At 35.5% G+C, this 11,563-nt stretch overlaps 1 protein-coding gene and 1 long non-coding RNA gene across 16 annotated transcripts in view; one reads left to right on the forward strand and one right to left on the reverse strand.

Moving 5' to 3' along the window:
* LOC131531223 (NACHT, LRR and PYD domains-containing protein 12-like) overlaps window positions 1-11,563 on the forward strand; it is a 166,342-nt gene that overhangs the window by 9,946 nt on the left and 144,833 nt on the right. For 9 of the 14 annotated variants that reach the window (XR_009268607.1, XM_058761861.1, XM_058761851.1 and 6 more), the window contains 5 exons: window positions 158-331; window positions 1,730-1,876; window positions 2,161-2,334; window positions 4,148-4,321; window positions 6,157-6,327. Coding sequence is in view for 13 of the 14 variants with exons in the window: in XM_058761861.1 (XP_058617844.1) it covers window positions 158-331; window positions 1,730-1,876; window positions 2,161-2,334; window positions 4,148-4,321; window positions 6,157-6,327 (840 nt within the window). In the remaining variant the exon portion in view is untranslated. The remainder of the gene's footprint in view (window positions 1-157; window positions 332-1,729; window positions 1,877-2,160; window positions 2,335-4,147; window positions 4,322-6,156; window positions 6,328-11,563) is intronic. The other 5 variants (XM_058761856.1, XM_058761853.1, XM_058761854.1 and 2 more) reach the window with 5 other exon arrangements.
* The window catches only part of LOC131531317 (uncharacterized), a 60,024-nt gene continuing 56,939 nt past the window's right edge, over window positions 8,479-11,563 (reverse strand). For both annotated transcript variants that reach the window (XR_009268629.1, XR_009268628.1), the window contains 2 exons: window positions 9,173-9,499; window positions 8,479-8,873 (listed from right to left, as the gene is read on the reverse strand). This is a non-coding gene — a long non-coding RNA (uncharacterized LOC131531317). The remainder of the gene's footprint in view (window positions 8,874-9,172; window positions 9,500-11,563) is intronic.

Consider the following 11,563-nt stretch of genomic DNA (forward strand, 5'->3'; position numbering starts at 1 on the left):
AAATTATTGCTGCTGAGTGTTTTTTATGTGTCTTATATAAGAGATTGCTGACTGAAAAAATCATATGTGACTCATTATTACCAGTATTTGTCAACTGTCAGCTGAAACATACTGCTAAATATTCAGACTGAAACTGAAGTGTTTTCTCTTTATGCAGTCTGAATAACTGCTGTATCACAGAAGGAGGTTGTCATGTTCTGGCTGCAGCTCTAAATTCAAACCCTTCAAATCTGACAGAGCTGGATCTGAGTGAGAATAAACTAGGAAACCCAGGAATGAAGATCATCTTGACTCTGTTTGAAAATGTACAGTGTAGACTGGAAAAGCTGAAGTAAGTATTTTAAAAGTGTATCCCATTAATTACCCAGACTCTAGTGACCCACCACAGTTTCATAAAATATTTTACATTTCTCATCAGGACTGCACAATTAATCAAAATAAAATCAAAATTGTGATATGGGTTAGTGGAGTTATCAAATCACAAAAGGCTGCTATTTAATTAAATATACAGTCTGCAGTGCCACATGCTTAAGAGTGAAGTGCATTTACATGTGAGCAGATCATGAGTTAGTATCAATAAATCCTGTCCTTCAACCAGTACCCTCCAACATTTAGCATCCAGGACACTGGAAAGGAAGCGCCATGTCTTTAAAATTCACTTTGTTCATTCTTTAAGTGAACTTTTGCCTGCACACTAGTGATTAGATTCACCGTTTTGAAGGTTGAACATCAGAATAGAGTACAGATGACACATCCGGTGTGTAACGCCTGTGAGATCTGAGTCTGAGTCGCAGCGCTTGTCACTGGAGCTGCTGGAGACAAGGTCTCGCTTTGGCTTTTTTTTTAAAGGATAAGAGTGGAGTTCAGTTCGCAGATATTTGTGAGGAAACAGCCTCTCCATTAACCTTTAATATATTTACCACTAAACATTCATTTTGGACTGGGCTATATTTGGAAATAAAAACAAATAAATGCTGGTACATAAGTTATGGAGAATTGTTTTATTTTTATTTTGTTTATTTGTACCTCCGAACTAAATTTGACTGACGTAAAACTGAAAGCATTCAATAATTCAGGATCAGATTTAATATGAAGTATATTTTAATCTAGATGGTTTTAATTAGATGTGGTTTTGGTAATCTTGATTTATTTCTGATATTTTTGTTTTGGCTAGTAGAAATTCTGAATGGCTGTTAAATGTTAAAAAATAATGATAATTGGCTGGCGAGCAAGTTATTTTGAGCTTATAACGTGAATTTGAAAGGCTCACTTAATTTTACATTAATGTAATTTCCAGTATTTTTTGGCTGATGATGTTAATAAATGTTAACAGATTTGTACAAGAAAGTCTTTATAAACCTGCTGTGAACTACACATAGAAATTTAAAGGTCACTGTTCAGTTTTCCACCAAAATAAAAGCCTGAGGGCTTAATATTTGAAAGTAAAGAAATTAAGACATAAATATCACAATAGTAAATTTATCATTCCATCCTTCAAAACTGAAATCCTTCTCCAAGCTGCTTGTTCTGTGTAGTGTTGTAAGTATGGTTTAGGCTTAAGTATTGTACTGTAAAATACTAAATATTATTAAAATTATAATTTCACAGTGTGATTACCATGAAAATCTCATATTGGTGGGTAAAAGTAGAAGCTAAAGCTGCTATTTGCGTAATTGTATGTCTAGCTTAATTACTTTGGTTCTCTCTTCTACATGTTAAACTGCATCAGTATTACAGATGAAGGCTGTGCTGCTCTGGCATCAGCATTTAATTCAAACCTCAGAGAGCTGGATCTGAGCAGGAATCAAATAAGAGACTCTGGAGTGACAGAAATCTCCAGTCTGCTGAGAAATTCACAGACACTACAGATACTCAGGTCTGAATTTGGTTAATCTAAACATGAATCAATGTAAAGCTCCAGCTGGTCTGTAAACTGGTGCTGTGTCTCAAGGAATGGGTCAGTAATGTGAAATTGGTGTGTTGGTTTTTCATTGTTACAAGGACACTTTTAAATTCTTGCTGCTGGGTGTTTTTTATGTGTCTTGTATAAGAGATTGCTGACTGAAATCATATGTGACTCATCATCACCAGTATTTGTCAACTGTCAGCTAAAACTGGTAAATATTCAGACTAAAACTGAAGTGTTTTCTCTTTATGCAGTCTGAATAACTGCTGTATCACAGAAGGAGGTTGTCATGTTCTGGCTGCAGCTCTAAACTCAAACCCTTCAAATCTGACAGAGCTGGATCTGAGTGAGAATAAACTAGGAAACCCAGGAATGAAGATCATCTTGACTCTGTTTGAAAATGTACAGTGTAGACTGGAAAAGCTGAAGTAAGTGTTTTAAAAGTGTATAACATTAATTACCCAGACTCTAGTGACCCACCACAGCTTCATAAATTTGAAAATATTTTACACTTCTCATCAGGACTGCACAATTAATCAAAATAAAATGAAATTGTGATATGGGTTAGTGGAGTTATCAAATCACAAAAGGCTGCTATTTAATTAAATATACAGTCTGCAGTGCCACGTGCTTAAGAGTGAAGTGCATTTACATGTGAGCAGATCATGAGTTAGTATCAATAAATCCTGTCCTTCAACCAGTGTCCTCCGACATTTAGCATCCAGCACACTGGAAAAGAAGCGCCATGTCTTTAAAATTCACTTTGTTCATTCTTTAAGTGAACTTTGCCTGCGCTCTAGTGATTAGATTCACTGTATTGAAGCTTGAACATCAGAATAGAGTACAGATGACACATCCGGTGTGTAACGCCTGTGAGATCTGAGTCTGAGTCGCAGCGCTTGTTACTGGAGCTGCTGGAGACAAGGACTCAATTTGGCTTTTTTTAAAGGATAACAGTGGAGTTCAGTTCACAGATATTTGTGAGGAAACAGCCTCTCCATTAATCTTTAACATGTTTACCACTAAATAATCATTTTGGACTGAGCTATATTTGGAAATAAAACAAAATAAATGCTGGTACATAAGTTATGGATAATTGTTTTATTTTTATTTTGTTTATTTGTAACTCCAAACTAAATTTGACTGACGTAAAACTGAAAGCATTCAATAATTCAGGATCAGATTTAATATGAAGTATATTTTAATCTAGATGGTTTTAATTAGATGTGGTTTTGGTAATCTTGATTTATTTCTGATATTTTTGTTTTGGCTAGTAGAAGTTCTGAATGGCTGTTAAAAATAATAATAATAATTGGTTGGTGAGCGAGTTATTTTGAGCTTATAACGTGAATTTAAAAGGTTCACTTAATTTTACATTAATGTAATTTCCAATATTTTTTTGCAGATTATGTTAATAAATGTTAACAGATTTGTCTTTATAAACCTGTTGTGAACTAAACACAGAAATTTAAAGGTCACTGTTCAGTTTTCCACCAAAATAAAAGCCTGAGGGCTTAATATTCGAAAGTAAAGAGATTAAGACATAAATATCACAATAGTAAATTTATCATTCCATCCTTCAAAACTGAAATCCTTCTCCAAGCTGCTTGTTCTATGTAGTGTTGTAAGTATGGTTTAGGCTTAAGTATTGTACTGTAAAATACAAAATATTATTATTATTATTATTATTATTATTATTATTTGTGAGAGATTTGTTGACTTTGCCATTTTTGCTACTGAACTTCAGCACACGCATGGGCTAACTGCATATGTGTGTGTAACAGCTTCTAAAGGCTTAATTGTTTTTTGAGACAATTTTATTCCCCATCATATAAATAAGTGACTTAAAAACAGCAATGTTGAATAGGGGTTGAATAATTATGACATACCTGTGTTATTAAAATACTAAAAAATGACATTATATATTGACATTATCACTTTTAGTATGGCAGTGAACTGTTATAGATGCAATTTTGTATTTTATCCTGGATCTTCAGACAAGCTTGTATTTGTAAAGTAATGCAGTCTCTGAGGGGTTGAGTAAATTTGATTGCAACTGTAGGTTATAATTGTGGAAAATAATGCAGAAATTGCATTTGTTGTAGTTTATGTTCACCAATATAGAACTTTACCCTGCTATACCGTGAAAAGGGTCTGTTCAGGCCTAAGATTTTTATTTTATAGAACATGTACTTGTATGACAATCTGTGTTATAAGGAGGAATAACATCTTTCTTAATAGACTTTCAGATTGCAGTATCACTGAAGAAGGTTATAAAGCTCTGTCTTCAGCTCTGAGATCAAACCCTTCACACCTGATAGAGCTGGATCTCACAGGGAATGATCCTGGACAATCAGGAGTGAAGCAGCTCAGTGATTTACTACAGGATCCAAACTGTCAACTGAAGACACTGAGGTGAGACGTGATGAAATAATGCAAAATAAATGATACGCAAGTGAATTAATTACCTTATGTATAAATATATTATATTTAGGGATGCACGATGTTGGATTTTTGCCAAAATCCAATATGCAGATAATTTAACTCATTTTGGCCAATAGCCGATGCCGATATATAATTATTTTTAATTTTGGTTAGTTTTTAACAAGAACTTATTTGTTAGAATTAAACAATGAAGTTATTTTATAATGACAGTACATTGAAGATTTGAAAATAGCTATAAATAAACTATATATTAATCACTGCATTTTTTTTTTATCAGAATGATGCTGTTAACCTTAACATTTTATTTTATGATTTAAATGATCTAAGCAAAAGAGTTATAAAATTCAGAATTTTTAGAGCTCATAATTTGTTTAAAAAATATAACACATTACACATTAATGAATGAATAATTAAATATAAAATTATGTAATTTAAGTTATGTTTTTTTGTCATGTACGCTATAACTTCTGACCTTTTAAATCAAAACAAAATCATGATTATGACATCAATCACTGCTTTATTTAATCATAAACACAGTCTAAATATTATTTGTGTATTTTCCTTTCATTTTATTAGAAGTAGGCCGACAGCGCCCCCTACAGAATTAATACTCCTCACCGAGCGTGCGTTAGGACACTGATTCCAGGTCTCCTGAGAGGATGGGCAATATAATTTATTTTATTACATTTCCTGAATCCAAACAAAACGGAGCAAAATATCCCTAATCATTCAACCCCAATCCAGATGAAGACAAAAACGTTTATTTTCTGGTTGTCATACAGTCATTAAGTTACAATGTTCATCTGCTCGAGCAGAACGTTAATGTTATCTTGTGCTTCAAGGTATCTCTGACTAAAACTAGCTAACGTTAAAGTTAGTGAGTCCATGCTAATGTACAAACCTAAATAGCGGACTGTTCTCGTGTCTTGTACAGTGTAGGTCAAAAACACATAAACGAAGGTCTACATTTCACTGTTTCTTCATATTAAACTGGTTAAATGTACATTAATTTAATCGTACCCTGCGATACATGAACAGTGTTGATCCTGCATGTTGTCATCCGCGATCGTGATGACCGACAGTAATATGAGACTTCTCCCGCTTGCATTGTGATCTAACCCTCCTTCTGAGTTACCCACCGTATTTATTTTAAAATATTCTATAGGCGCGGAGCACGTGCACACACACACACACGCACACACACGTGCACACACACACACACGTGCACACACACACACACACACACACACACACACGCACACACACACACACACACACACATTCAGTGTCTGAACCTGCTGTTCCTCTCATAATGAGCAGAATTGCTGTTGCATCAACAGACATCAGTTAAATAAAACTATCCAGAGATGATCTAAACCCAGATCATGTTCCCTGTTAGTGGATCAAGTGTTTGAATTCTGCTACATAGCAATAATAATAATAATAGTAATAATAGGAAGATCCGGCATCAAAAGATCAACGAAATATATTGCTGTGAATGCTTAGCTGTCACAAGCTAGTTATCTCTTTGCTAACTTTCCTCATCTCCTGCTTAAAAGCCAGAAAGATCTTGAGATTTTTGAAAATCATGATCTAGTGAACTTTTGCCCCTGAGTTTCTTTTAAATTTATTTTTGACGCTTGTCTTTCTTTTAAAAAAATAAATAAAAAATTGTATTTTAAATGTTCAACTGTTAACTTGAACTAGAGGTTTTCATTACAAACAGTGTTTGATAATCTTTAAATGTTTTGTGATGAATTGAATTGAACATTGAATTGAATCCTGCTTCATCTTCTCTTCTTCAGGTTTTTAGGTCCTGCTGCAGATGAAGCCTGTCAGTATGTGACTGGAATTGTGGGTAAAAACCCGTTACTCCTGAGAGAGCTGAATCTGAGTGAACATGAACTAGGAGACACACGAGTGAATCAGATCGCTGCTCTACTGCAGGACAAACACTGTCAACTCCACACACTGCTGTGAGTATCTTACATCATTTCACATGTTGAATGTGATCATGAATACTGACTACAAACTGAGGATTGAAGACAAATTTAAAAACATTGACCACCAACGTATGCCCTCACAGATGAACTGAAACCCTTTAATGCTTGCTTTGATCGTATAAACACAGAAGCACCCATCAAAGCTGAGCCCCCACCTGACGACCTGACACTCACTTGTTTAACCAGTGAGGTGTGCTTCTACCTGAGCAGGGTGAACGCACATAAAGTGTCTGGCCCTGATGGTCTTCCTGACCGAGTGCTCAGGGTCTGCACAGAACAGCTGGCTGATGTCTTCACACACATTTTCAAGCTCTATTCGCTCCAGACCGTTGTCCCCACCTACTTCAAAACAGTCACCATTGTACCAGTACCAAAACACCACAACTCCATAAAAAATATATATATAAATATGTCTCTGTGATTACTCTGCACAATGGCAAACTTGAATCTAATCTAATTACTGGTAGTGTTTGGACATAAATATGTTTGCAGTGTGTGAGCACAACCACCCTACAATGATAAAAATCCACCCACTCCTTGTTTTTTAATCCCCTTTAAACCAAATCAGTTTCATTAGATCTGCTGTTTTGATTCTCTGAGCAGTGTGACATCACATTGTTTAGGCCCCGCCCACATCTGATGACTGACAGTCCTGCATTACCATAGTTTCTGCTCTCAGAGAGTTGTTTGGTTGTATAATAGATATGTAAAGGTAGATGCCACATTCGACCGCTCCAGATATGTTGTCATTACATTACGTCCATTAATAATCCAGTTGAAGTGGCTGAAGCACTTCATTATTACTTCATTGATTCTGTAGTCAAAATTGCACAATGTTTTTCTGCTGAGTATAGACGGTTTCTTTGGGCGCCGCGGGCCCCTAAGTTAACTTCCGGTCTGTGTTTGTTTATCGGTCTGGCTAATAGCATCGGATACAAACGCAGTTAAAGTTAAGTTAGGGCCAAAAGCGCATATGTGCAGTAACGTTTGTTTATGTTGTTGTCGTTGAAACCGTCTATACAGAAGTTTGTCCAGTTAATACAGTGGAACAAGCTCTTACTTTAAAACTGCACAGTTCAGTCTGAAGCGCCTGTCTAAACATTTGAAACATGAGCTCATTTCTGTCCGCTTCACTTGTTGTCCATACAGCAGGTCAAATACACAACCCAATATCCAATCATTTCAGTTAATAATACCAAAATTACACAAACATTTCACTTTTATCCAGTGAGACAGAACTGTTATCATTGTGTTTATTAATGGGACGCAACAGAATAGTTCTGTGCTGCTGTAGCAGAACATATTCATAGTGTTTATTGATGCTCATATCATCTCTCTGCCATCAAACCACCAGATTAATGAACGCCTAACACAACCGAACAGAACCGGTCCAGACTGGGCTTTATTCTGTGCAGGCATTGGTTCTTCAGCCTTACCTGTTTCAGAGAAATATTACTGCACTTCACATCTACACCCAGACAAACCTACAGTTTTATTTAGATGTGCAAAGTTGAACTGTATCAAAGCTGATCGAGTCACTGGACAGAGCAGAGCGGATGTGTTTACGATGTAGTGATGTGCAGACCAGCATCAGTTTAAGCACAAATACACAGCAGTCACAGCTTTTATTTTAGACAATATGCTCAGTTTTAGACACAAGATGAAATGGGAATTATAGGAAAGAAATAAAAAGATATGAAATATTGGTAACACTTTATTTTAGGGTCTCTTAACTAGTTGCTTATTAGCATGCATATTACTAGAATATTAGCCATTTATTAGTAGTAATTAAGCACATATTTATGCCTTATTCTACATGACATTATTCTACATCCCTAATCCTACCCAATACCTAAATATATTTATGTACGTATATTATTTTCAGGTTTTAGCAACATTTTATTTATTGCACTGTATGGTGTTAACACATGATGAATTACTCTCACATGAACATAACGTGTCTGATTCATTGTCTTTTCTCTTTCTGTCTTCAGTCTGTGGAGATGCAGTATTACAGAGAAACAGTGTCTCATCCTGACTTCAGCTCTGAAATCAAACCCATCACACCTGAGAGAACTGAAGCAGTAATTAAAGCAAAAGGAGCAGCTGTAATAAAAGTCTTCTCGCACTCAAAGCACATATGATCTCACACCGGTGTGTATCTTCTGATGAACTTTTAAACTCTGCAGATGTGAAAAACTCTTTCCACACAAAGAACATGAATGTGGTTTCTCCTTCGTATGAATGTTCATGTGCTCCTTCAGGACTGAAGCCCTCAAAAATGTTTTACCGCATTGATCACATTCATGCAGTTTCTCTCTAGTGTGGATCCTCATGTGTCTCTGAAGGTGTCCTTGTTGTGTGAAACTCTTCTCGCACTGATCACATGTGAATGGTTTCTCTCCAGTGTGGATCCTCATGTGAACATTGAGATGCTGTTTGTATGTGAAACTCTTTCCACACTGAGTGCAGGTGAACCTTTTCTTGTCTTTTCTTCTTTTCAGTAATTTAAGCCTTGTCTGTGAAACGGGGATTAGATAATTAATAACAATTTTAAACTAATTAACTGTCCAATATTTTCACTCAACACCCAGGAAGCGATATAATTAGAACATTTGCATTTCAGTCCCTATTTTGTACCCTGAGATAGAAAGTATCGCCGATATTATTTATTGGTTTAACTTTTAACTTTAACTTTTTTGTTTATTTTTTACAACTCCTGAGGTATTATTTCTACTATAAACACTAAATCTGATGAACTGCTGATAACTTTAAATGTTTCTCAGCCTCACTGATGAAGTCAAGAATAAACACCAACCTGTTTGTTCTTCAGTGTGTTTCATTCTGCAGGGTTCTGGATCTCTCATGTTCTCTCTGTCCTTCAATAAACTCTGTCTCTGCAGATTTCACTTCTTCCTGATGCTCTGATGCTCGTCTTCACTTGTAGACTGATGGGAATATTCCAGCATTTATTGCTGAACTGCAGTGGGAGGAGCTTCACTGAAGGTGTGCTTGTTGTGGGAGGAGCTTCACTGAAGGTGTGCTTATTGTGGGAGGAGCTTCACTGAAGATGTGCTTGTTGTGGGAGGTGCTTCACTGAAGGTGTGCTTGTTGTGGGAGGAGCTTCACTGGAGGAGGAGCAGATCTGCCCAAATTAAAGATAAATAAGTTATTACACATTATTTGTGTAATAATTTACCCATTTTAAATATTAATGTTCACAATCTATCCACCTAATGAACTAAGTATCAAGTTAATTAAAAACTGTGTTTTATACTAATTCACAACTTATATCTCTTTTTACTTTCTAAGAATTGCATCTCTATATTTTAATTCTTACATTAAAATATAATGGGGGCGTTATGCTTGCTTAAGTCAGTTGACAGCAATAAAATTAGCTTAATGTGGCAATTAACAGATCTATTGATTTTCACCAGCTAATATTAGGTGCTTTGTGTCTTGTAGAAACCACATTCATGTTCTTTGTGTGAAAAGAGTTTTTCACTGCTGTAAAGTTTAAAAGTCTATCAGAAGATACACACTGGTGTGAGAGATCATATGTGCTTTGAGTGTGAGAAGACTTATTACAGCTGAAGGTGTTTGTGAATGTTATTTAATACAAACACTTGATCATGCATGTTTGTTCATTGTGCAATAAATAATTTTGACAGATTAAGCTGTTGATTTTATATTAGTACATTATGAAATTAACCCTAAGAAGAATAGCCTTATTGCTATATAACTATTGTTTATTGTTAGGTCATGTTATCTAACAAATGGAACCTTATTGTAAAGTGTTTTAATACTACAGTTTCAATCTATATGATATACACTTGTCTTAAAATATATGTAATCTTATCTAAATTTATTATAAAAGCTAAGGTTTGTTATTTACTGAAAAGTTATATTTTAGAGTCAATGATCTAATGTTGCATTTGGTCAGACTCAGCCCATTGCTTTAAGTATATTATATTGTCCTTTTACAGCTGCAGGCCGCAGAAGATCATGAAACACTCCAGCAAACCCTAAAACAGACAACAGTGGTATTTCAGTGGCAGCAGAAATACAACACAAACTTTTGAAAAATCGATTTTAATTCTTACATTTATATTACCTCTTATTAATTTAAAGGAGTATAAAGATGAGGGATTTTTTCCCCCAAAAAATGAAAAAAAAAATTCAATGTAAGAAGAAAATGAAATAATAAACACGGAAATATAATTTTACAAATTTGCAAGGTACAAACAGACCACCAAACACAACAATACGAACCTATTGAGTACTCCTGCCCTGAGAGCAGCGTGTAGTTCACTAAAAATAACACAACAATACAAACATATTGAGTACTCCTGCCCTGAGAGCAGCATGTAGTTCACTAAAAATTATAGTGATATGAATTATATGGAGTACTCCTGCCCTGAGAGCAGCATGTAGTTCACTAAAAATAACACAACAATACGAACATATTGAGTACTCCTGCCCTGAGAGCAGCGTGTAGTTCACTAAAAATTATAGTGATATGAATTATATGGAGTACTCCTGCCCTGAGAGCAGCATGTAGTTCACTAAAAATAACACAACAATACAAACCTATTGAGTACTCCTGCCCTGAGAGCAGCGTGTAGTTCACTAAAAATAACACAATACAAACCTATTGAGTACTCCTGCCCTGAGAGCAGCGTGTAGTTCACTAAAAATAACACAACAATACAAACATATTGAGTACTCCTGCCCTGAGAGCAGCGTGTAGTTCACTAAAAATAACACAACAATACGAACCTATTGAGTACTCCTGCCCTGAGAGCAGCGTGTAGTTCACTAAAAATAACACAACAATACAAACCTATTGAGTACTCCTGCCCTGAGAGCAGCGTGTAGTTCACTAAAAATAAAACAGCGATTAGAGTCCACAGAGTGATCCTGCTTTGAGATCAGCACTAGGGCGGGAGATGTATAATTTTGACCGATTAAATGTCGCGAAGATCTAAACGAGCTCTGTTGTCGCATATATCAGCTCCACAGACAGCGGGGCATGGTGATTCTTTGCATTTTTCATGTTCCCCAATTATCTTAGTAAACTTTTTGAGAGTGTTTATCTCTGAATTTTAACAAAATATACCCTAAATTCACTTACCTTACAATAAACGCAATCAATCTCCCACGAAGTCTAACCAATGTATCTGATTTTGTCCGAACTTTTCCTCCACAT

The sequence above is a fragment of the Onychostoma macrolepis genome, chromosome 22, assembly GCF_012432095.1.
Source record: "Onychostoma macrolepis isolate SWU-2019 chromosome 22, ASM1243209v1, whole genome shotgun sequence".
NCBI classification, from domain to species: Eukaryota; Metazoa; Chordata; class Actinopteri; order Cypriniformes; family Cyprinidae; genus Onychostoma; species Onychostoma macrolepis.